The 26,378-nt window shown below is 43.2% G+C and overlaps 1 protein-coding gene across 1 annotated transcript in view; it reads right to left on the reverse strand.

Moving 5' to 3' along the window:
• LOC310795692 (putative E3 ubiquitin-protein ligase HERC6) overlaps positions 1–17,556 on the reverse strand; it is a gene marked incomplete at both ends in the record, with an annotated part of 42,969 nt that extends 25,413 nt beyond the window's left edge. The window contains 7 exons of the mRNA XM_083657760.1: positions 3,411–3,556; positions 3,789–3,916; positions 9,529–9,620; positions 11,310–11,537; positions 13,724–13,800; positions 15,143–15,293; positions 17,352–17,556. Coding sequence (XP_083513886.1) covers positions 3,411–3,556; positions 3,789–3,916; positions 9,529–9,620; positions 11,310–11,537; positions 13,724–13,800; positions 15,143–15,293; positions 17,352–17,556 — 1,027 coding nt within the window. The remainder of the gene's footprint in view (positions 1–3,410; positions 3,557–3,788; positions 3,917–9,528; positions 9,621–11,309; positions 11,538–13,723; positions 13,801–15,142; positions 15,294–17,351) is intronic.
• Positions 17,557–26,378: the final 8,822 nt, after the last annotated feature.

Consider the following 26,378-nt stretch of genomic DNA (forward strand, 5'->3'; position numbering starts at 1 on the left):
TTTCATGTCTGCTTGGTCAAACAAATTAAAACAAATTCAGACATGTCATTTGAATCTGCTACTATTACACCAACATATCATAAACCAAGGTGTGACAGACTTTCTCTTACCATATCACGTAAAAGCATTGAAAAGGGATTCCTCAAATCAAGATTCCCAAACAAATCATTTGACTGAACATTCTAGATGCAGATGTGTCTGTTCAGCTTTTCTAAGTCTCAGAGGCCAGGACATATCTGCAGCATGACAATATTTACTTTGAGACACATTTTGCTTTTACTGTAACAATTTGAAAATTGCAATAGGCCATATTGCGATTTCGATAACATTTTGATTACAGTAATTGTTCAGCCCTAAATAAAACAGTTATTAACTCATCAACTCTATTTATCAACTTTATTAACAGTCCACACTTGTTAATCAACTTTCCATAGCAACCCATCGAATGCGTTTCCGTGGATAATTATAGATTTTAGCCCTCGTTCACACCATACGCCGAAGCCAAGCTCAACCACGCTGAAGCCACGCAGTTTCATTTCGGCATCCTTGTTAACTCATTGAGTGCCAGCCACTTTTGGAAAACGGATGCTCCCAGTGCCAGCCCTTTCAGAGCGTTTTCAGTGATTTCTCGAGGCCCACAGAATATTGTGTGATATTACTATGTAAACACCGAACATGCCCAAAGAACGATGAGACTCTATTGTATCATCAGCAAAAAAAAGTGTATTGATATCATTTTCCGTTCTTTAGTTATCAGCAGTAGAAGATAGGTTGTTTTCACTAAAAACAGACGTTTCAAACTAGAAGCTGAGATAATCAGCCTTTTGTGAAATGAAGCATTTTAACACATTGACTGCCAGCCGTTTTTTTCTTGCTGTAGGTAGCTTCTGCCAAGCCGTTTTTTGAGGATTGTGGCTCATTTTACAAGAGCCGAGGATTATTTTCTGCTTGGAGTTTGTGAACATACAATATCTCAAAAGTACTAATAGAATGTGTACTTTCTCTGTCTAAAAGAGTTAGTTTGTAGAGTTAGTAGTTATGTAAGCATTAGCAGTTGAATACAGCATGGTTTTAGCGTCAGAAAAAATATTCAGAGATAAACGGCTTTTTGTGAAATTCGATAGAACTGTCACTTTAACCATTCATTTTTGGCTCTCTCTCTCTCTCTCTCCCTCCCCCTCTCGCTCTCTCTCTCTCTCTCTCTCTCTCCCTTCCCCTCGCTCTCCCTCCCTCTCTCTCTCTCTCTCTCTCTCTCTCTCTCTCCCTCCCTCTCGCTCTCCCTCCCTCTCGGGAGGGAGACGCACTAGGTTTAATCCTAGTGAGAGGGGGAGAGGGAGAGAGAGAGAGAGAGAGAGAGAGGGAGGGAGGGAGAGAGAGAGAGCGAGAGAGAGAGAGAGAGAGAGAGAGGGAGAGAGCGAGAGGGAGAGTTGCTTCAACTCCTCCCTCCGTGGGCGTTCTTCTTGGCTGCAGCGGCCGTCACAGTCTCAGTGCTTTTGCTGCTGTCCTGTGCCTGTCTGCACGGCCGCTGTTTGAGGAAGTCGGCATGGACTCGCTCGCTTCTTGGAGTTTTGGTTGAGAGAAGCTTTTGCGATTCTGGTCATATTTATGCTGCGTGTTTCAAAGTGTCATGTAATGTATTATGTAAATTTGCAATCCCGCATCGCCAGCAATCAGCGCGAAAACGAGAGCGTTTTCCCCCATCCATTTTCATGAGAATGGCTGGGGTGAGAATGGCGTGACAAGTTAAAAAAATGCTTGCGTTCCTCTAGTCAGGAGAGCACTGTTGCCACTTAGTGGGTCGGTGGAATGGGTTGTAAACGTTCGGTGGCTCCAATAATTATATAAGAGATGTAAAAGGGTTAGATGCACATCCCACGGTCAAAAAAAAAAAAATCATTTTTTTGACGAGTCAAGTCGTCGCTGGCAGTGAACAGCTGGATTGTGTTTGACGACTACACTCGTCGTTGGCAATTAACGTGTTAAGCACATCACTGACTCTGAAGCTAATATTTTCTGATGTAGTGACACCTCAAAAATAATTTCCTTCAATAAAACAGCGAAAACAAAGGAATTTTGTTTGGCAAAATAATATTTTTTAGCTGCAACCAGCAGCGCTGGCCCCTGCGTGCGCAGACCCTACACCTTCTTGCTGGTCTTGATTTACTGCTGGTGGGCATCAGATATTCTAGCTTGTGTTTGGCAATCTGTCCATCGAGCCTGCTGTCACAACACCAACACTGTTGTATGCTGCCCTGCGTGCCCCACCCCCCTCAACTGCACACCCCTCCTCCGTGGGAGTGTCTCTGGTGGCTCTCTGCTGCGTTTGCTCTGCACTGAAAAGTGCGCTACGCCCAGCTTTTTCACAGCGTTCCGCCGTTTTTGTCGCCGGCTCCCAGCGCTTCCAGCTGAGAATAATGTAACTTTTCAGAAAGCCGCTGGTGTCGGCAACTAATCATGTGGAGGGGCTATCGCAGCGGAGACGGAGGGGCTCAATTGTGGCAGCAGCTTGGCTGCTGTTCACAGGCACAGCTAACGTTATGCTTCATGCATATCGATGCATACCGATGCGGTTTCCGTTTCCCCATGACTTCTTCTCTGTTTTTTCCTCACCTTTCTCTAATCTGGAGAGCACTGTCGCCACCTAATGGGTCCGTAAAATAGCTTCTACACATTCGACATCCCCCATACTTTCACAGGAGATGCATCAGGCTTTGATCCACCTCCCACCGTCAAAAAACGCAATTGACGACTTTAGTCGTCAATTGGCACTCTACGTTACTATTTGAATTGACGACGATAGTCGTCATTGGCACTCAATGAGTTAACAGGCGAGACCATTCACACAAGCCGCACACGTGCCACGTGCTGAAGCTTCAGCCCTGCTTGTTAAAGGATAGCTTTACCGGTAATCAAACCCACTTTGTATCATCAATAATCTGGGTAATATAAGCACATGGGCAGTGATTACCTTCTCTCTCTGTTTTCCTCACAGAGATCTCCAATTTCCGCCGTTGTGACGTGTTTTACGTCACAACGTGTCACAACGCAGCTACGGAAGTTCTGCTGGAGAGGCAGAATCTGTTCCGAGGGCGGCTCTTATTGATTATTTTTTAAGTATGCACACATTCAGGAGGGATCGCATGAAGAGCCTTAACAAGCCTTAATGACTTGCAGCTGGTGGGGGCGGAGTTTCTGCAGGCAGCAGCAGGAGCATTTTCCTTCGTGAGGTAAACAGAGAGAGAAGGTAAAACACTGCCCATGTGCTTATATTACCGAGATTATAAGTGGGTTGATTACCGGTAAAGCCATCCTTTAAGCGCCTGGTGTGAACAAAGGGTTAGAAAACGTGAACAAAATCGAAGGTGTTTTCACACCATCCGCCTCATTATACAACACTGGCCCATACATACCTTTTGGTACGGCTGCTGCACTGTCAGGAAGGTGTACCAGAGTGGGAGTCAGACTGCCCTCTGAAGCTCCAGTCCCAAGTTGACCTTTGACCCCATTGCCAAAAGCCCACAGTTGGCCTGAGGAGCCCAATACCAGGGTGTGACGGCTGGAAGAGCAAAACCAACAGTGAAGAAGAAAATGGATGAGATGTCAACAGTATCACAGTTAGTTTTGGTACATCATAAGTATTGTGGTAAGATTTCTCTGAATGGAATAAGCGCTTATACAGATTATTGTAAACATGCTGTAATAATTACTTTCTGTCAGCTATAAAATGACAAAAACTGGAAGCTCTTGAATCATAATGGAATTCCAGTGCGCACATTCCTAGTCATCACCTGCCACATGCAATCTGTGAGGCAAGTCCCTCCAGGCCCTGGAGCAGCCTGGGTCCCAGTTCATTAGCAGTGGAGCCATGGCCCAGCTGCCCTTGGCTTCCCTCTCCAAAGGTGAATACCCTGCCGTCCTACAAATCACAGCAGTACATAACACGAGGAGCTAAGAAGCAGTAACATACCCACTGGAAAGACTGGAAACCTTTTTTTAACATTCTATGAATCAAAACATAACGTCATCTTGCAGCCAAGGTTGGGAAGCAGTGTGAAAGGAGTGAATGCCTTTTGTTACGATCAGTAGGCAGTAATTCCCTTAACTCATTGATAATGAAAATATGATACAGTAATATTTACCTATGTACATGTATTTCTGGCCGTTTGTTTGTTGATTGATGCTGAATTATTTGAGGGCAGGGCTGCCCAGAGAGATGGCAGTGCCCCTGGAAGGGTCCAGCCACTATGCCCCCCCCCCCCCTCCCCCGCACGCGCTTTACTTATATCAACGCTGCAGCTTTCGGAGCCGACTGAATTTTTTTTGGTTAACAGATTATTATTTGGGTCTAAAGCCCTTGCCTGCTCCCGCTTTTTTTTTGCCTTGCGATTTTGGCATCCTGACTTTTGTTTTGCTCCTGGCATTTTGCTATCACCGGTCTTGTTTTGTTTGCTATCACCTGTCTGTGTTGTGTGTTACACCATAAATGGTCCCTCTAGCTGCTGCTGCCCCAAGCAAAATGGTCCGCCCCAAGCCTGCCTTGTTCTTCTTCTTTTGGCTTTCCGGCAGACTAGATGCCTTGCGGCACATTGCTGCCTCTCACTGCACTGGTCGGATGGGGGATTACATCAGAATGGCACTATTCTCCACAGGAGCACTCCTGCCCAAGCATGCCTTGCCTTGTTACTGCTGCTGTGTTTTGTGTATTTGTTTGACTCCTTGCAAAAAATAAATTAGTTGCCGCATTTTCAGGATGGGAGATATATTTTAGTGTTAAAAAATAATAATAATTGCCTGGCTCCAGCGCCCCCCCTAGTGGCGACGCCCCTGGAAGCTTACCCCTTTACCCCCCCCTTATGGGCAGACCTGTTTGAGGGACATACGTTTGGAGAGGAAAAGGAGAGTGTGAGCTGGAAGGGAGGACAGGGACACAAGGAGATCAGAGGAGCTAGAAATTAGGTGGACATTTTCTACACCATTTATGTTTTAGTCCTGCCTTTTGGTGGGGCGCAACTGAACGTGTGAGGCTTGGACGGCTCTCACATCTCACAGACAACAGAGCTGGCCAAGAGGGTCAGACCCCCTTCTCACCAAACGCGAACATACGCGATAAACTCGCATGTACTCGCCCTGTCAAGCCCTGCCCCGCTGCTGCAGCTTGGTTGGCTGCCTGCTGTATTTCCGTCTTCTATAGAGAGCTGCAGGGATGACGTATTTTTGTAGTCAGAACGCGGAAGTCCCGGACTTCCTGGTTCTTCACTGTTTCTGTCTATGGGATTTTTGAATGGGTTTTTGCCACGATGCTTCAAATACGGTCTCTGGGCAACGCAAGATTAATCAAACGCGAACCAGAGTTCAGTCGGATAATCTTCACACATGAGGACCACTTTCATGAGTTTTGTAGCGTAAATGCGAGCCCTAGAAGTAAAAAGCTTGAGCTAAGCTAATCCAGAACTACACACTGTCGTATAGGCTTCCACGTCACGTCAGCACTCAACCTGGACTGTTGTTGATGTGTGCACTGATTACCCCGGGCTGAACGGGGCTGAACCAGGTGAGGGAAAGATAATTTCCGTGTTCGTCCTTTGAAGTGGTGACGTTATTGACGTATATATCCCCATCGACTCAACAGTGTAGTCTCATTTAGCCGTTTGCTAGCTAGCCTCCCTTTTAACGGCACGTAAAAGCTTCAAAACTCATAAAAGTGGTCCTCGTGTGTGAAGATGATATTACAAAACACTTGTTCGCGTTTGATTAAGCTTGCGTTGCCCAGAGAGATTATTAGAAGCATCGCGCCAAAAACCCATTCAAAACTCCCATAGGCGAAAACAGTGAAGAACCAGGACTGTTAGCATCGATGATTTCCGGACTCGTTCCTGCGGCTCTCTATTGGTCTATTTCGGTTTTGGCCCCTCCTCTCATCTTGTCGCTTGCGATGTCCTGACGGCAGGTATCCCAGCATGCTTTGCAAGCTGGTGAGCGACAAGATGGCAGCGAGGGAAGGAGGGGCATTTCGAAATCGACCAATTGAAGACGGAAATACAGCAAGGCAGGGCTGACTGGGCGAGTGCGAGTACATGCGAGTTGATTGCGGGCGGTGTTGTCAGAGCGACCAGCCGGCCCGGTGAAGCAGCTGACTACGACGGTGCCAGTCACCCTGCACCATCGACAGGTAATTCAGCTATACTTCAACAGTCAAACGCCCTACTCTTCATGTAATCTTTGTCAATTCATGTTACAAATGGTCGATGGTAGGGCTACACGATATATCGTTTACACATCGTCATCGCAATGTGCGCATGCGCGATAGTCACATCGCAGGACGTGCGATGTCAAAAGCAAATTAACTCGTCATGTTGCTTGATAAACTCTCACTTTAGGGGAGGAGCCTACTGAGTGAAATCAGGTTCTCTCAAAGGAGAGAGACACCCCGCTACTGTACTCTCTCATTTAGTGCTTAGCTTCAACACAACAAACATGCACAAATAGCTCAATTGAATTGTTTTTGCTTATGTTGGGTTGCAGACAGTAGCCCATCTGTAAACGATGTGATTGCGGAGGCGGACTTGTCCACAGCTTGCAGCGCACTAGTATACAGCAGGCTGGCTGCTGTAACTCATGTCCATGGAGTGGAGATATTTACTCTTGAAACACCAAAAAGCAAGACCGCAACTTATGACACGAAGGCTAAAGTGATTACTGAGAAGTTGTCCGTGTATCACTGCAGCTGTCTCTCCCCTTCAGTCTCTGATGTTGCATCACATGATAGCAGTAACGTTACGGTAGAGTTAATCATACATAGCGACTCATTTACACAAAACATGTCGGTGAAAATAAAAAGACAATAGACATAGCTGGGCAATTAAATGTATATTTATTACTTTTCACGAATGAATTGTTTGTCACCGGTCGGCTGCATGTGAATCCTCGTCTCTCTGTACTGCCCTGCGTGCGCTCAAAAACCGGAACTCCCCAAATGCGGAGCGTACCACTTGGTAGTTTCTGGAGGGGGGTCAGACCAAGTGTGTGAAGTGGCAGCGGTGTTTCATTGTTGATTTATTGAAATGTTGGAAGAACGAAAGAAGTTGAAAGCAGTGATTATAATCAATTAAATCTAATGTTTTTCTGCAAATAGCATCATTGGGAGGTAGATTCTGGCACTCAATATTAGGGGTGGGCAATATATCAAATTTATATGCATATTGTGATTTGAGACTATATGGTTTTAGATGTTGGATGGTAATATGGTGATACAGCATACATGTTGTCTTTCCCTGATTTTAAAGGCTGCATTACACTAAGTGAAGTATAGGCTAGTGACATTTTAAAGTAGAATGTCATAACTCACTCACTTTTTCATGTATGTAAGTCATGGAAATCCCTTGGTCAAAATGTGTATGCACCCTGATAGATGACGCTCTGAGGCCTACCAGTAGGTCACAGCCCAGTGGTTGAGAAACATTAAAATACCTAATTTCCCCTCCAAAATCAGATGGACTCCTCTACAAAATCATCCCAATCATTCTAGAAATATTATTTTCTTTCAAATAGAGCTATTCTGGTAATCTGGTGAAAATCTGTATTTTTTCATATCGCAATATATATCGCATGGGCGGGGAATATCGCAATGTCAGTTTTTTCCAATATCGTGCAGCCCTAGTCGATGGTAATAATATACCTCTAGACACGAGTTTAATTGAGAAGTTGGATATCGACATTTGTCACACTTTGTTAAAACAGCAGAGTGTGCCGCTCAACAGCTTATGAAGGAAGCAGTGTGAAAGGAGTGAATACCTTTGTTAAAACAGCACAGTGTGAAAGGAGTGAATACCTTTGTTAAAACAGCACAGTGTGAAAGGAGTGAATACCTTCAGGGCTCCAGAGTGCGTTTATTTACACGCATTTTCCCACCTTAAAATCAGCCAGTGCACATATATTGCATATATATGCACAATATTTTCATAAATTCAAATTTGTAGCGTCTTTCTCTCTCTCTCACCCTACTCTTGTCCCACAGCGTGCAGAGCGGTCAAGCTAAATCTCTCACATAGAAAGACAGAGGAAATACAAAAATAAAACGTTTGCAATTGCTTCCGAGTGCTTTAGACTTGGGCCGAATCGTTTTCCTTTGAAAATCCGACTGGAAGTCGTATCGTCCTTATCGCTAGTAGAACACAGACAGGACAGTCCACAGCCAGCCATCCATTACCAGACTCACTCGTCGTACCGGAATCGGAGTCACAAACAGATGGAATTAAAATGTGTCAGATGGTGGTTTTGTACACGGGAGAATGCTACCGCTCTACCGTTCCCCCCCCCCCCCCCCCCCCCGAGCCGAAACTGGCTCCATGCTTCCTCCGAGACATGGGCAGTTTGCCAGCCACTTCTTTTCACCTGACAGAGGAAGCTTCACCGGTAGGACATAGCACGTGGGAGGTTCACGCTATTCCAACCAGTTCCCCTCCCTCTGAACAGGCGCCCTTAACAACCAGAGGAGGAACCACATTAGCAACCAGGATATTGCATGTTTTTGGTGAAGGGGGTTCCAATATGAAGGAAACCCCCAGGAGGCACGGGGAGAACCGCTCTACCGTTCTGACTAACGTTCGGTTGGCTGGCATGACAATGACATCTTAGCGTCTAATGTTAGCATCGCTAGCGGGATGCTAGCTAACTATCAAGCTAATTCTGGGATTACTAACGTTACCAACATGTCATTCAAGATCGCTAAAATGTGTTGTTGACATTAATATGACTATGCTGTCTGTTAACGTTTGACCATCTAAGAGCAGCTATCTGCTACGGTTTTTCACTGTCTGCAGTGCACAGTGAGACTTCACAGCACACTGTGGGATATGTCACTACACTAATCACAGTAACGTGAACGTCCACAATCATGACCACCATTACATAATGTTAGGCAAACTACAGATGACTAAATAAATGGTTATCGAGTCATTCTTATCTGGTAAGACCTTCATAGTGCATCATGAGAATGGTAGCCTACTTTAATTGAATTAAACTAAATTGTAATGTATCAGAGATTAATCATTGTGTCCTTAAATGTGCTTCTAACTTTTTCAACTTAGGAGCATAATGTACGGTGATAATCACATCACAGACACCCAGTTCATAAATGCTGCAATACTTAAAATGCAAAGGCTTCCATCAGTGGGCCATAGGCTCAATCCCCACTGTGTTAACTCGGTTGGTGATAGTGACTTTAACAGACGTTTATTGACATGAGAATCTTTGATCGTATCATTTAATAATTTGCCAATATGTATACAAAATGACAAAGAAGGTAATGCTTAAAATGTATTATTGCGGTGCCAAAAGGCATGGTGAAAAATGTGGGTGCACCTAAATTATGTGCTGGTGCACCCAAATTAAAAAGTAAGGTGGTGTAAAAAGTTAGTCTGGAGCCCTGACCTTTGTTAAAACAGCAGAGTGAAAGGAGTGAAAACCTTTGTTAAAACAGCAGTGTGCCACAACAGCTTATGAAGGAAGCAGTGTGAAAGAAGTGAATACCTTTGTTAAAACAGCTGAGTGTGCCGCTCCACAGCTTAAGAAGGAGACTCCCAGCGCTCTGAGGGCAGGGACCATACAGATGTTGAACCTGCCTGTTAAAGACAGCAACAAATGTGTTTAGACATGGAGACGGAAAACATGCTAATTTCAAAATGATGACCAATGACATTTTTCCCCTCGTAATAATACTGTTTGTTTCAATCAATCACTTAATAAAAGTCATGCATGTTCCTTACAAGCACATACACACTTTGTGTGGTTAGTAGCACCACGTTGTAATATCGATTGTCTAATATATGTATCCCTTGTTTTGTTTTTGTTTATTGGGGCTTTAGTTTTAGTTTTTTTTTCTTTTTCTTTTCCGGTAGGCTATCTGAGCCTGTTTTGTATTGTTAAAAAAAAGTTGAAAATAAAATATATTTAAAAATAAAATCACTTAACACGTTGAGTGCCATAGCCGAGATATCTCGTCTTACATAATCCAGCGGTTAAGTGCCATAGACGAGCTATCTCGTCTTACATAAACATTTTTTTTTTTTGACGGTGGGACATCAATCAACCCCTTTTACATCTTCGAGATCACTATTGGAGCAAGAGAATGTGTATAATCTATTTTACCGACCACTAAGTGGCGACAGTTCTCTCCAGACAGAGACAGAGAGAAAGCCACAGCCACGGGACCCGTGGACCAAAAGCAGCCGCCTCCCGCGGAAATGGCTTGGCGATTTTACAGTCAGAAACGAAGGAGCCTCATTCTCATACTGTAGGCGGGGACGCTTCGCGCTGCTGCGGTGGGGGGTTCCAGAAATGGACTGGGTGAGCAGCATAAAGCCTAGAGTCGCACGGGGCTTAATCGGGGCTCTCAAACCCAAGAGACAGTGAGACCTATCCACACTCGCTGCCAGGGAGAGAGGCTGCTCAACTCGCTGCAAACTCCCAGCAGCAGAGCACTCCGCAGCACAGACGGAGGGAGGAGTTTGGAGACACACACACACTCTCTCTCTCTCTCTCTCTAGAGAGAGAGAGAGAGAGAGAGCGAGAGGAGAGAGAGAGAGAGAGAGAGAGGAGAGAGAGAGAGAGAGAGAGAGAGAGAGAGAGAGAGCGCACAGAGTGGGAGACAAGGGCACCCATAATCACAGGCACGTGAGGTGGTTCTAAAAATCCATTTATCTCCAAACTCTCTGAAAATCTCTGAAACCATGCTGTACTCAACGGCTAATATCTACATAACTACTAACTCTGCAAACTAACTCTTTTAGACAGAGAAAGCACACATTCTATTAGTTATTTTTAGATGATTGGTGTTCACGAATTCTTAACAGAAAATAATCCTCGGCTCTTGTAAAATGAGCCAGAATCCTCAAAAAAAAACCTGGCACAACTTACCTACAGGATTGAAAAAATGGCTGGCACTCAATGTGTTAACAAAAGTGATAAGCAATCAGAATGGCATTTTTTTTTTTTACATTGGTGCTAAATATATCCCAAATTCTCTCTCTCTCTCTCTCTCTCTCTCTCTCTCTCTCTCTCTCTCTCTCTTTTCACTCTCACACACACACACACACACACACACACACAGTGGCTAATATAACATTTTTAAGCAGGTATAAATATTAGATTCACTATTTAGACAGGCATAAATTCTGACCTGTACTACAAATAATTAAAAGTTGACAGCCATATTTTTTATATTATGCCTCTCAGTTTCATTACGTCTAAGCATATGCAAAGACTAGTCATTTGTGCTTGTGAGCATCCATCCCTAGATAGTAACTTTTCACCATTCTCATCCACCCTGTTGAGCCCCAGCTGGCCAGCTTTATTGGCCCCACAGCAGTACACCAGGCCTGGGAGTGTGAGGACCAGGGTGTGGGCCCCTCCTGCCGAAATCTGGGACACTGCTATCCCAGTCAGAGACAGCACCATGGTCGGCGTGGGCTGCAGTGACACCTCCTTCCCCAGACCCAGCTGCCCATGACTGTTCAAACCCCAGGAGAAGACACTTCCTCCTGGAAAGTGGAACAAAGAATAATCAAATCAAATCAAATGTTGTTTTATATAATCACAAGCCACATTTGTGGCAATGAGATGTAATACGTCTTTCTGGGTATGAGAAGACTGCAGAATTTACAAGATCATTTCTAGATATGATCTTATGGTGTGAAAATTCGGTACTGCATCGGTGATGTCACAATGCCTCCTTGTGTGTGTCTGCGCCCCATTATGATATCACTGATGACATCATCAGTAGAGCTGGGTATTGGTTCAAATTTCAAGAATCGATTCGATTCCGATTCACAAGGTTGCGAATCGATTAATTTTGATTCGATTCGATTCGATTCGATTCCGATTCGATCAATTTCAATATTGATTTGGTTAGTGATACCAAAACGTGTTTTTTGAGCTGTACCCTGAATTACATGACTGTCCAGTTATGTAACACAGGGGTTCCCAACCAGCCAAGTAGATACATGGGGGAAAAAGTTGCAGACCTGTTGTCAATTTTAATTTTAATTTTAGTTACACGTATATTTACTCACCAGGTGGTGAGAAAGGGTAAATAACAGCCTTTTCATCTGTCAATAAAGACACTTTCACAATTATGCACAGTGATTTGATTTCAGCCTATATAATTTCTAAAAGTAGATATTAATGATCAAACATTTCCATTCATGTAGCCTACAGTATTTATGTTTTTGTTTCAACTACAAACATAAATAAACGTCAACTTGAAACTATGTTTCAACTACCACACACAGCATAATATTTTAGCCTGTTTATTAAAAAGAAAAAAAAAGAAAAAAAAAGAAAAAAAAATCGATCTCTGGACATATGAATCGATAATCGAGGATTCAAATAAAAATCGATAAAAAATCGGAGAATCGATTTTTTTAACCCAGCCCTAATCATCAGTGTGTGTGTGCCCCCCTATGACATCACTGATCAGTCTTGTCACAATGCCTCATTGTGTGTGTGTGTGTGTGTGTGTGTGTGTGTGTGTGTGTGTGTGTGTGTGTGTGTGTGTTTGTGACATCACTGATCAGGCTTGTCACAATGCCTCCGTGTGTGTGTGTGTGTGTGTGTGTGTGTGTGTGTGTGTGTGTGTGTGTGTGTGTGTGTGTGTGTGTGTGTGTGTGACTTATGACATCACTTTTGACATCATCGCTGATGACATCATCACTTATGACATCACTGATGACATCACATCATCATTAACTAATTAGCCTAATTAAAAATGCAGGCTCCGTCAGGTCACCCGCACGGGTGCCCTTTACACACCCTGAAAGTTTCAGCCCGATCACACGTAAAACTGCATAGCTGTGGCCGGACACAGAACTTGAAACATTGCCCACATACTAAATTTTATATCCTATATACTATGGGCTGGCGCGGCCTCGACCGCCCTGCAGCTGCCCGCTGCGCATCGCATACACAGCTCGGCCGCCACGTGGCCTCACCTGCACTATGACATCACTGATGACATCATCACTGATGACATCATCACTGAACTTATGACATCACTGATGGTAATTAGGTAATTAGGGCAATCACCTAATAAAAAAATCCGGCTCCATCAGGTCACCCTGGTGCTCTTTACACCCCCTGAAAGTTTCAGCCCGATCGCACGTAAAAAACGCCATAGCCGTGGCCGGATTATGCTCACATGCACGCACACACACACACACACACACACACACACACACACACACACACACACACACACACACACACACACACACACGGACACTTCTCCTTCTTACAGACAACCTGAAACCATAATGCCTCCAGCCTGGCTATAGGCATAATCATTTTGCAGGTTTTCCAGGAGTGTGGAACCCCTGTGGAGGGAATCTGTGGTGTAAGTATAACATTCTATAGTTTATATTTCCTTCTGGTGAGATATAAATCCTGAGTTTATGGCATGTTGCGTCTGTGGCTCATTGAGGCTACAGGATTGTTAAGAACACTGTTTATGGGTGCACTTTTTTTGGGAGTGACCATGACCAAACTCATGCCAACTCGTGTTTAGCTTTGGCATGCTCAACCGGATTTTCTCTGGCTTGAGCTGATTTCTTGTCATCAGTGATGTCCCTCTTATCTGTCTGTGTGAATTGTGATGCCACCAGTGATCATCATCATCATCATACTTAAAATTGGTACCCGGTTTCAGTACCCAACCCCATTAGTTTCTTACCTTTAGTCAAGGCCAAAGAATGGGAGTTTCCACAAGCAACTTGAATCACTGGTATTGGCAGATGTATGTCAACCGGACTGTAGGTTAATAGGAAAATCATACATTAGCAAATAAAAAAGATCATTTCTTCATACACAGGTGTCTTTATTTTATGTAATGTTTATTGAGTTGCTTTTGCCTCTTCTGAAAGTCCTCTTATGAATGACAGGGTTTCCTCTATATGCATTTAGTAGCGGCGCCCCCCCCGCTGCTAAATCCTGCCCATCACTGCTTCAAAATAAGAGAACATATTTTGGGGGGACCTGGCCAAGAAAAGCAGTTATACTTAAAGGAACACTCCGCCCATTTTCAACCAGCTTTGTATCATTAGAACATCAGTAGTATATCAGAAAACTGTAAACTGTTTTGAAGTCTGTCATTTAATTTGACAGTTATTGAGTGTTAAAGTGTGGACCAGTGACATCACTGGTCCACACTAACTCAAATGAATAACTCATTAACTCAAATCAACTCTCAATAACTGTCAAACTATTCATCATTCATCTAGTTTGACAGTTATTGAGAGTTGATTTGAGTTAATGAGTTATTAATTTGAGTTAGTGTGGACCAGTGATGTCACTGGTCCACACTTTAACACTCAATAACTGTCAAATTAAATGACAGACTTCAAAACAGTTTACAGTTTTCTGATATACTACTGATGTTCTAATGATACAAAGCTGGTTGAAAATGGGCAGAGTGTTCCTTTAAACGTTATAGAAAAGTAAATCCGTACAACTCTCCCGGCCGGCGGCAGCACACGACACGCGCTGACCCTATGTGAACCTGTGTTCTTAAAATGTACCTATAGGCCTAATTCCACACTAAAATAAACAGGGACAATTTGGACGTGTTGTTATTTATAGGTTATAGCATTGATTTTCTTTGTCTGGCCCACTTGAGAGCAAATTGGGTCCAGTGTGTTCCGTGAACTAAAATGAGTCTGACACCCGTGACGGCCTGCACAAGCCAGACAATAATGTTACATTTCCAATTAGCCAACATTCAAACTCTGACAAGTGAGGATCATTTTACCTGCATGTAAAAATGTGTTAATGTCCATGCTTGTTTTTAGGCGATCTTAACGCCACACTAATATCTTCTATAGACTTCTATAGGGATCTTTTTACAGATCTTGCAAAAAGGTAAAAGAAAAAGGCACGCACATCCAAAAGTTAAAAGTTAAAAGCAGGTGCAGGACCGAAGTGCAAGTGAAGAAGAGAAGTAGAGTCCACACACCGGTAGATGCTGCTCCCAAAATGTATTCAGGAAGGGCGTTGCCCCGAAACGTCACACGCTTGTGGTAACTGAATACATTTTGGGAGCAGCATGGGACTTTGCGTACTCTACTTCTCGTCTCATCTTCTTTACAGATCTTGCCTTGGCCATTCGGACGCTGTGTCGAGGGGACGGCCCAGCTGTCCGTCCCTCCCGCTTCCCCAAGAGATGACCTCTCCGCCACGCACAGCAAGACTGTGGTCCTGACCGCAGGCCACCGCCCACACATTGCCGGCCAGAAACTCAACACAGCCTGGCACAGGACAACAGAGAGAGAAAGAAAGACAGAAAGACAGAGAAGTATGCATACATTCACTAAATAAAACCAAACAAAAATCATCCCAATGAGATTAGTGACAGGAAATCTGCTAGTTTAGGCTACTAGGCATCTTGCGCGGTCGATTCCTAGGCTCGCCCACCCTGCAGCTTGCTGAGCTGGCCCTGCAGCTTGCATATGCAGCTCAGCCACTGCGCGGCCTCGACCGCTGTGCGGGCTCACTTGCTCCCTCACCTGCTGTGAGGGCTCACTTACTCTTATGACATCACTGATGACCACTGCACATCACAGCCTCGCCTGCTCTAGAACATCACTGATGACATCACTGATGACAATTAGGGCAGTCACCTAATTAAAAAATCCAGCTGCGTCAGGTCACCCATTATCACTAATGACATCATCACTGATGACATCATCACTGAACTAACACTATAGCCTCAGCCTTAGGGCAATTAATCTGCCCTAAATTAAAAATAAACCTGCTCTGTTAGGTCACCCACACGGTGCTCTTTTCTCTTTTTTTTGAGAGACAGACAAGAGAGAGAGAGTCAGAGAGAGAGTCGAACAAATTATGGACGTGAGTAGCCTACTAGCGTTAGCTAGCACTAGCACTACTTACTGAATATGAATCACAGACATTATGAATGGTATATGATCAAGCCGAAGTGGCAACAAGCCTTTGTCAAAGATGAGAATGTGATGGAAAAAATGGAGCGTTTCTTTGGAACTGTGATTTGGAGTTGTCCAAGTTACCAATACATGTATCTGTCTTTCATAAGCAAGTTCTACAATATTGAAACTGCTGTTTAAACACAACTTTACTTGCCCATGATGTTCCAATTGGAAACAATAAATGTAGCCTATCTTGTTTAACCGCGGTTCGCGGTCTTAAAGGGATACACACACAAATGCTGCATCAGGTATCAATGGGTTAAGAAAAAAATCTCATCTTTGTAGAGTGGTGGAAGAAGGGTATTTGGTCTATTACACACATCATGGATGACAGGCAATTTATAATGTTATAATGAATATTGTTTTTCCCCTGTTTTTTATTTGTTCCTTTCCTATTATTTCTTAATAATTTAGTTCTAATTCCCTGGCTTATGTGATTTTCGTGTAGGCCTACTGTTGACACCTTGCTATGTTGTATTGAGTATAGTGTCCACTGTGAGGGGGGGGGGGCTAGCACATTTGATTGCCTGTAATTTTTATATAATTTGTGAAAGCAAATAAAGAATTCAAATGTGTGTTTGTGTGAGTGAGTGAGTGAGTGAGTGAGTGAGTGAGTGAGTGAGTGAGTGAGTGAGAAAGGGAAGGAAGCTTGTGGTTAAGAAGAAGAATTTTTAAGATTATTGTCATTTCTGATGTTTTCATTATATTAGGGATGTAGGGATATTGGAATGATTATTTATATTTGAAAATTAAACCAATCAGTAAAATAAGAAAAGAAAGTGCAATTCTTGTTCAAATTATTGTTCTTTAATTTTTAAGATTAATAAGTGTTGAGATCAAAATGTATGCACAGAAAAACATTGTGTATTCTTTAATTGTGGCGTCAACTCGCGCATGCGTAGGCCTACTTGCGTGGGCAGCTATCTGTGCGGCCGAAGTAGCATTTTAACATCGCTAAGTGGTGCTGTCACGCTGAAGATATCTTTGCAGCAACTCAAGCTGCTGGCTGGGTTCTCCGGTTCTGCAGATAGGGACTATTGCCCTGAGCAGCAGCGCTGTTGCTCCAACTTTCATTTGTGTGAGGAAACGAAAGTGAGACCTAAAGTTGAGTTTCCTACTGTAAGTAACCTAGCTGTAACAACTAACATTACAGCACTTCACAGTTCAACTCAATGAAAACAAATACAACTATTTGTTATTTCTTGGATAATGTTAACTGACATATCGTATCAACTCATTCATGTAAAATATAGGTCAATCTCTATCTTACAATATCAAAGACGATCAATTGCTCTTGACAATGAATATTACAATGAATTTGAATCAGCTGCCCAGACTTTTCGAAACTCTTTCAACACCGACCTGGTGCCTTTGCATCCGCGACAGTCCTTCGGAATTGCTGTCCGTGAGAGATGCGTCCACATGAGAGAAGGATCCCCGCTCTGGTGAGGACGAAGGCTTGTTTCTCCCCACAGCAGATGTCTTCTACAAGCTCGGGGACAGTCCACGACACGGGAGAGAGGGCTGGTCCACTGGGGATGTCTCCCCAACAATACACCTGCTGCATGGCTCACTGAGCGCGAGTCCGCGACACACACTACTGACCACTTTGCGACTCCAGCATCAACCTCACTTTCTCAAATAAGGATGCCTTCATGGGCTGTCGGGAATATGACCACTCTGGGGAGCAAAATTGCCAGTCGCCCCCACATTGCCGTTGCCCAACGGCAATGTTTACCAAAATGCTGCTCGGCTGATCCCTCGTATAGTGCACCAAATTATACTTTTATTGCAAAATGCATAACTGCCCCACTATGTAAGATGTGACCGTCACTCTATACAAATTTTGATACAGGATCCACTTTATTTAGGTTACTTTTATTCATTAAAAGCTTTGAATTTCCAGCAAGTATGCTATGTGTACTGCATTGAACAATCGTAAGAGGGATCTTACAAGGACACCCTGAAGGCAGCATGAGGAGAAAACAGATTTGGTCAGTCAAACCCACAGACCTACCTGTCTGTTGTTGGATTGTTTCTGATTGGCTGTTGAATGAAGAAATTACTTTAAAATTAAGGTCAGAATCGTCATCTGGTGGCTCACTGGGTTGAGTGTGTAGGCTACCAGATAAGCTCAGTTCTTCACGGTGACCCGGGTTCAAATCTGCCCTGTGGACATTGCATGCAGGGTGCGAAATACAAGGGGTCTCGGGGGGTCCGAGGCCCCTTGATTGACAGTTGAGACCCCCTGAAGCATCAACAGCAAAATGTTGGGGGGTCTCTGGAAAAGTCTGCAATTGTCACTAAAACTTTAGATTAAAAGCTTAGGCTACTATGTCCAGTATTCATTTTTCAAGACATTTATTCAACATTGTGTTTCCCTGCCATTGAATACCCGGTTCTTTCTGATAAAGCGTCCTTCCATCGGTGGCACTGTTGCAAATGGTCCGCTTTCACCACAATCCAATAGTTTAGAAGATCCCAAATGGACCTGCTTCGACATCGACACGGTTAAAAATACAGACTAAATATGTCAAAGAGAAAGTAAAGTTCATTACTTGCGAATGTTGGATCCACTTCTAAAAAGAGGAATCAGAACAACTCAAATGTAGCGGAGGAGACACCAGGGCACTAGGTAGGGGGACCCCCCGATTGCCACTGGGTATTTCGCACACTGGTTGCATGTTCTCTCTCTCACACACACCTCTGTGTCTTTCTCTCACTATACGTCTGTCAATAAAGCATAAAATGCCTGAAAAAAGTATAAAATTTAAAAAAGCATAAAGCAAAATTATGTTTAAAAAAAACTATTTTCTTTAAAGGTTTTCAGAGACTTTTTGACTCGGGCGCGCATGCACGCACACACGCACACACACACACACACACACACACACACACACACACACACCAGATTAATGTTGATTTACAGCTGGATGTAAAAAATATATAGCCTGGCTGAACATTTATTTGTTGTGGTATAATGGGCAAAAAAGAAATCTGCATCTTGAGTTACATAAATGATAGAAAATGTATAGCCTACTTTTTATACTCCATGTTTAAAGGGTAAAGCTTGCATAACATGAATGGAATAAGTATTTGTATTTGCCAAGGTATCAAGTGCAAAATAGTGAGATTATAGCAGCAGAGGTGTAATAACGAAGTACACTAAAGACGAAAGGTGGATATAATCATGTGGTCTAACCAGTGTTTATTATGTAAAACAAAAATTATATTAATTTATTTGTATCAGAGGAGAAAGAAGCTTTGATTTGGGAGCAGGCAGTGGCACAAAAACTGCTCTTAATCTAGACATCATTCTGCACATTGACCCTGTATGTTTTGGGAAAACACCAAATCTAAATGAATATGGTGAAATGTTGCATCTAACCCTTTGTTATAAATCCAACAATGTCATTATACATGTTAATACCGCTAAACTGCACTAGGGTGTAAACGTATCCAATGTTGTTTAAAGCATTATGGAATATGATTTTAACATTGAACATGAATAAGTGTCATCAAGCAAAGTATGATAATTTTTTAAGATTTAAGAGCATTATATACATATATAAAATAATTGGTTTTGGTGGCAAAATACCTCAAGAGTAGGCTAAGAAATCAACAGGTAGGCTACGGTAAAAAGGAATAGATTATATTTTGAAACTAACTCTCCCTCCTCACCTAACCTGTCTGTTGTGCATTATTCCTTCCAGAAGATTCTGTTGTGATTAATAGCCCATAAGCCTGTTGTGCATCGTCCCCTGGGTATCTCTGGTAGATGGGCAACAGATCAGATTATGAGGCCATTTACACCTGGCGTTAACATGTGTTTTCTGTGATCAGATTGCAATCAGATTGTGTTTTATCACTTGAAATGCCAGGTGTAAACACCCCCAAAACACATTGAAGGATTGCAATCTGATCGGCCAAACCACCTCCAGAGGTGGTCAGGGATGCATTGTGTACACATTGAACACAAGTGTAAATGCAATGTGTCCTCTCAATCTGGATACAGCAACTTTATGTGGATTGAGAGGACACCCATTTCTGCAATCATGATGTTGAGAGACCCGAAACACCTTACAACCCCAGCTAACATCACTGATGACGCGTCCCAGCGCCCGCTGGGATGCCCCTACCTGTGCTCTCGCCTGAGCAACCGCCCGTCTGGACCCCGCCGTGCGTCCTTACGCACACACACTTTACCTTTTTGCTCAACCGTCTGGACACCGCCGTGCCGTCCTTACACACACTTTACCTCTTTGCTCGACCGTTTGGACACCGCTGTGCGTCCTTACGCACACACACTGACTTTACCTTTTGGCTTCGCGCCGTTTTTTGGCTTTTAAAACCTTATTAAAAGACAATCTCAGTTTTGCATCATAAACTTGTGTCTGGTTTGGGTTCTTCTGTTTGTTGTGACACATGCTTGGAGTGTGTTAGGCCTTTACTTTGCACCTCTTGTTCAGAGAACACATGCTACACACATGCTGAGAAACTCACTGAGACCTATAGGGTATAAGAGCCATGCAATCATTTTAAAGTATCATACTTTAGAGGGAATAATACATCGCTGTGTTGTACTTATCTTAGGACAGCCAGGCCCGTATCCAGGGTTTCGAAATTGGGGAGGTCCAGACATGGCAAGGGGAGGCAGATTTGAGGTTTTTTTTCCCCTTTTTTAGCCATATTTAGAGTAATATATCATTAAAAAAAAAAAAAAAAAACTTTTTTAGCCATATTCAGAGGAATATCTCATTCTAAATCAACATTAGGATAATACTGTTGTGATGTCATTATTCAGTATATTCTCTTTCATGTCACCACCTGCTCAGCTCTCTTGTCAACATAATTGTAACTAACAAACACAAACTGTTTTAGCAAAATTCATATCAAAATGACACCTACAAACACACGTACACAACCCAAGCCGTACGCAACACACAAAGTCATCATCTATAATAAAAAAACATACAGAGGGACCTGTTGGCTGGCAAGAACATGTATTTATTCATCATGCATGATTAGCCAGTAGCTTCCCAACGTGTCACAGGTAACGTTACTTATACCATGGTCTGGGTGAATACTCGATTCTGATTGGCTGCAAGGTGTCCATTATTTTGTGATATTGTACAGTGATAATGTACACCTAGCTAAATGGTCTGTTCACCGTTCATATCAATGCGCCATATTTTCAACAGTGGTATCAAGAGAGCTGTTTGAGCTCTATACCCCCGTTAAGGGTTAATATGACAATTTTGGAACTTGAGAAAAAAATTGAGTCGGTCGGAGTAAGTATTTAAATCACCCCTGTGTGCTCAGTTTATCAAAAATAACTCTTATTTACAATTTTGATTTTCGTTTCGGAGATTTTTTAACCTCGCGTCACCAGGCTCTTCTCGGCGAGAAAGAGGAGATTTCCCTCGGCTCGTGCACGAGCGGGGGCGAGCCCGGCCTTTGACACAGAGAGAGAGAGAGAGAAGAGAGAACTCTCTGCATTTCACCACATACAGCCCCCGCTGCTCTGTGTCACTTCCTGAAACTCTTCGCTCTTAAATGTTAATATACTTGGCCAATACGTATCTATGATACAAAATAAAGCAAGCTGCCAAACGGTAATGTCTTCATTTAATGTAGAACGCAAAACATCGTTAAACCCGCATTCCTGTGATAAAGTTAACGTTTGAGTCGGCTTTAAAACGGAGGGTGGTGGAGGTGGGAGGGACTATTTTATTTCGTGGAAGACTGATTTACAGTATGAATAACAGACATTTAGCCATTTAGATTGCTTTATTTATTACACATGGAAATATAAATGACTGGTCTTATTGTTTTGTTGGCAAGTGACCATGGTATAAGCGGGTTAATGCACTTCGAGGTGTACATTATCACTTTTTAAGGGACTTCGCGGAGGCAACCATCCTCGGCTTCGCCTCGGACGGTTCACGCCTCTCGCGTCGTCCCTTAAAAAGTGATAATGTACACCTCGTCGTGCATTAACCCTTACTTAAGAGACAGACTAGACACTTACTTTCTTGGTTGTTGCTAAAAAATCTGTCAGTGTCACTCACTCACCTCGTCTGTCGTTCACTCGCTCACTGTCTCGCAGCTCGCTCACTTTCAATCATCTCGCCAGGCAGTCACCATGTCTTCCTGCTGCTCCTACCTCCTGCGCTTGTCAAGTGAAATCAAGTTACCGCGGACGCGGCGTCAGATGACTTCCTGCCTGACGTGCCTTTCGTTTCAAAATAAAAGCGATCCCGTGTTTTCCATGCTTTCATGGAGCTTTTTTTTTCTTTTTTTCTGAAATTCTTACCGAGGTCCGGACCTCGGTGACCTCATAGCTAGATACGGGCCTGAGGACAGCTGATTTAAACACATGCCTCCCCACTCAAATATACAGTTGAGGTAATTGAAGTATAGGCTACTTTGCTGTAGGTAAGTCATGTTTTATCCATGGAGTATAGGGTTATAAATGTATTTTTCTCCTATACCATGTTGGACTGTATGATTATTTGTTTGTAGAGTGACTGGTCATTTGGAGCTGTTCCTGGAGCCTGGAGGACACGCATCCCTAGCTGCCTGGTTTGTGTCAACTTAAATCTCTGTACTTATGGAGACATTTCTGAAATGTCTACATGATTGTCAAATCAAAGTTATTATTACTTATACCATGGTCTGGGTGAATACTCGATTCTGATTGGCTGCAAGGTGTCCATTATTTTGTGATATTGTACAGTGATAATGTACACCTAGCTAAATGGTCTGTTCACCGTTCATATCAATGCGCCATAGTTTCAACAGTGTTCAAGAGAGCAGTTTGAGCTCTATACCCCCGTTAAGGGTTAATATGACAATTTTGGAACTTGAGAAAAAAATTGAGTCGGTCAAAGTAAGTATTTAAATCACCCCTGTGTGCTCAGTTTATCAAAAATAACTCTTATTTACAATTTTGATTTACAATTTTGACTTCGCGGAGGCAACCATCCTCGGCTTCGCCTCGGACGGTTCACGCCTCTCGCGTCGTCCCTTAAAAAGTGATAATGTACACCTCGTCGTGCATTAACCCTTACATGAATGTGCTCCAGTTAATTTGTCCCTTTTTCCTTCTTTTATTCCAGTCAATCGCCGATTATTATCCACTTGTTTTAAATTGTTTATTGATGCTGCCTGATTTTTGTATTTTAAATATATAATTTAGAGCATCTTGCTCTAGCCTGAAGGACCGCGCCGATCTTTGCACAGATTTTCAGGAGGCTATATAATCCGTAGCATTTGTGGATTTCTCCCCAGGATGGGGTGCTAATCCATATATATATATATATATATATATAATCTGTAATTGATTGCAAAGTTTTTAATATGTTTTATTGGGTCTAGATTAGGGCCTGTTTGTTGGCAAGTACCTGGACAAATCCCTTGTTCAGCTGAGTTTTCGAAACGTGAGGTGAGGTTGAAGAAACACACGCGCACACACACACACAGTTGCGCGTGCGTGCATGCGTGTGTGTGCAGAGAGAGAGAGCTCTCTAGGGAGGCAGAAGTGAAGCTGTGGGGTCATGTGACAATAACAATGGGCATGGTAAACTATAGCCTACACAGTTGTAATCAACGTTTCCTGCGTCTTGGTTTTGTAGAATTATCTAGTCAGTTGTTTCTCTGGACACATTGATGTACGTTTGTCTGTATTGAAGAGATAACAGAGAAACTGTGATCAAAACAATCATTCTTCGACATCTATTTGTGTTCACTTCTTGGAAATTAAATGTATTTAACAATTCATCAGTTTGCTTGGGACCACCTGGAACCCCCTCAAAGACCCCTGGTGGTCCCCCCGGACCCCACATTGAGAACCACTGCTCTGGATTAAATTAAAAGACAAACCTTAATTAGGGAAACTAAAATAACAAAACATGACTACACAGTAAATGAGTAATTGTGCAGTTATGTGATGTCTGTCTGTCAGCATCACAATCTCTCATCTTCTTCAACAGCTCTCTGGCTCCCTCTGCTGCTGACAACTGAAGAAACATATTGCCTATTATTTTATGTGCTCATATTCTGTTCAAAGGTCTAATTTTAACCAATAAATCTATAATTGATGATTTAGTTGAAGACTTCACACTCAACACAAAGCAAGTCAGCAGACGAGGAATATGAAGAGTGTTGCTGTTAAAGAGCACGATCAGCAAAACTTCCCTGCATGATTCAAAGTTATAAAAACAATACAAAGTGCTGAGTGTTCAGTTTATAATTTAGTGCAAAAAGGCTGCACAGTACCAATGAAGTGCTACTACTGCATCAACTAATCAAGCTGCTTTCTGCCTTCCCTCAGTCATATCATCATGTCAAATATCATCTCAAGAAGTAACACATGGGCGTACACCGCATGCTTAGTGAGAAAGACAGTAGTGTTTGGCAATAATATAAATAAATTAATAATTATATGTTTTATTTCTATAGCACTTTTGCAGATAGAGATATTAAGTGTTTGACAGGGAATAAAACAAGTAAAAGCTAACAGGAATTAATTTAAAACACATTACAGAAGGATCAAATTGCAAAATGCAAGCGAGCAACAGGTAGAAACAAATTGTTTATCAAATCTAAAATGAGTTGTGTGCATGGTTTGGCTCAAATTAATTTCAACCAGTGAAGTCAAGCTTCTGTCCATTGGTCAGTCATAGAGTCTTGATTCTCATTGATTTCTTTCAAGACAGCATGTATGAACCTTTTTCAAGATTTTGTTCTCAGTTTGTGGATTGAATCCAGCAGGCTGGCTGAATAGAAAGTGAATTGACCCTTGACCCTGTGCCATGCTTCCAGGTTCAGCTCACCCTGACATCAGTCTCTTGATTTCCCTCTAGATTAAGATGAAGCTCTGCCTCTTTTTTTAAACCAGGGGCTTTAGTGACTCAATAAGAGCTCTGTTTAGACTCCTATGTTACAATGTTACAATTTACAGTGTTACAGTGTTACAAGGTTACAAATTCACTTAGCATACACTTTTACCCAAAGAGACGTGCATCTGAGGTTTATACAACATAAGCAATGATCTAGTCAGAAGACAACAACATGAGGAAGTGCCATCATGAGGCCAAGCTGGAGTCTGAATGGACCCAGGTGTCACCAGGCAGCACAGAGTGCAGAGGATTTATTCATCATTCATGCTATTAACATTCATGTATCTATCGTCCCTTTTTCATCCTTTCATCATTCATGCTCATCAAGTGTGAAGGTGTTGGTGAAATAGCTGCAGGGTCTGGAGTCTCTTCTTAAAGATATAGAGAGAGACTCAGCAGATCAGATGGAGTTTGGTAAGTTGTTCCACCACCAGGGAACTACAGAGGAGAAGAGTCTAGCTAGTGACTTAGGGCCCTTTAGTGGTGGAAGTGCCAGGAGCCGTTCATTGGCAGAGTGTAGTGAGCAGGAGGGGGTGTAGACCTGAATGAGGGAGTTCAGGTAGGCAGGAGGGGGTGTAGACCTGAATGAGGGAGTTCAGGTAGGCAGGAGGGGGTGCAGACCTGAATGAGGGAGTTCAGGTAGGCAGGAGGGATTGCAGACCTGAATGAGGGAGTTCAGTTAGGCAGGAGGGGGTGTAGACCTGAATGAGGGAGTTCAGGTAGGCAGGAGGGGGTGTAGACCTGAATGAGGGAGTTCAGGTAGGCAGGAGGGGGTGCAGACCTGAATGAGGGAGTTCAGTTAGGCAGGAGGGGGTGTAGACCTGAATGAGGGAGTTCAGGTAGGCAGGAGGGGGTGTAGACCTGAATGAGGGAGTTCAGGTAGGCAGGAGGGGGTGTAGACCTGAATGAGGGAGTTCAGGTAGGCAGGAGGGGGTGTAGACCTGAATGAGGGAGTTCAGGTAGGCAGGAGGGGTGTAGACCTGAATGAGGGAGTTCAGGTAGGCAGGAGGGGGTGTAGACCTGAATGCAGGAGTTGTGCTGCGTGCTCAGACAGGTAGGTGCTCAGGCAGGTAGGTGCTCAGACAGGTAGGTGCTCAGACAGGTAGGGTCTAATTTTCCTCATGTTGTTCAGGGTAAATCAACACGACCGAGTGATTGAGACAACGTGGACAGTCTATTTCGAGCAGACTTTGTGGGCACGAGTTGGGTTGATTCCAGCTTGATATTGATCTGTTTTAGAGGGACTGGCTGGCATGACAAGGAGCTCAGTCTTTAGAGAGGTTAAGCTGAAGGTGGTGTTCTTTCATCCAGGCAGAGATATCTGCAAGGCATGATGAGATCCACGCTGAGACCGTGGGCTCATGCAGGCAGGAATGATAGGGAGATCTTCAGCATAAAAGTGATATGAGAAGAGGTAGGACCTCAACCAGCAGAGGGCAGATCCTGAGATACCAAGCTCAGTGAGTGTGGAGAGGAGGATTAGGTG

Source organism: Poromitra crassiceps (assembly GCF_964638095.1).
Source record: "Poromitra crassiceps genome assembly, chromosome: 21".
Lineage (NCBI taxonomy): Eukaryota > Metazoa > Chordata > Actinopteri > Beryciformes > Melamphaidae > Poromitra > Poromitra crassiceps.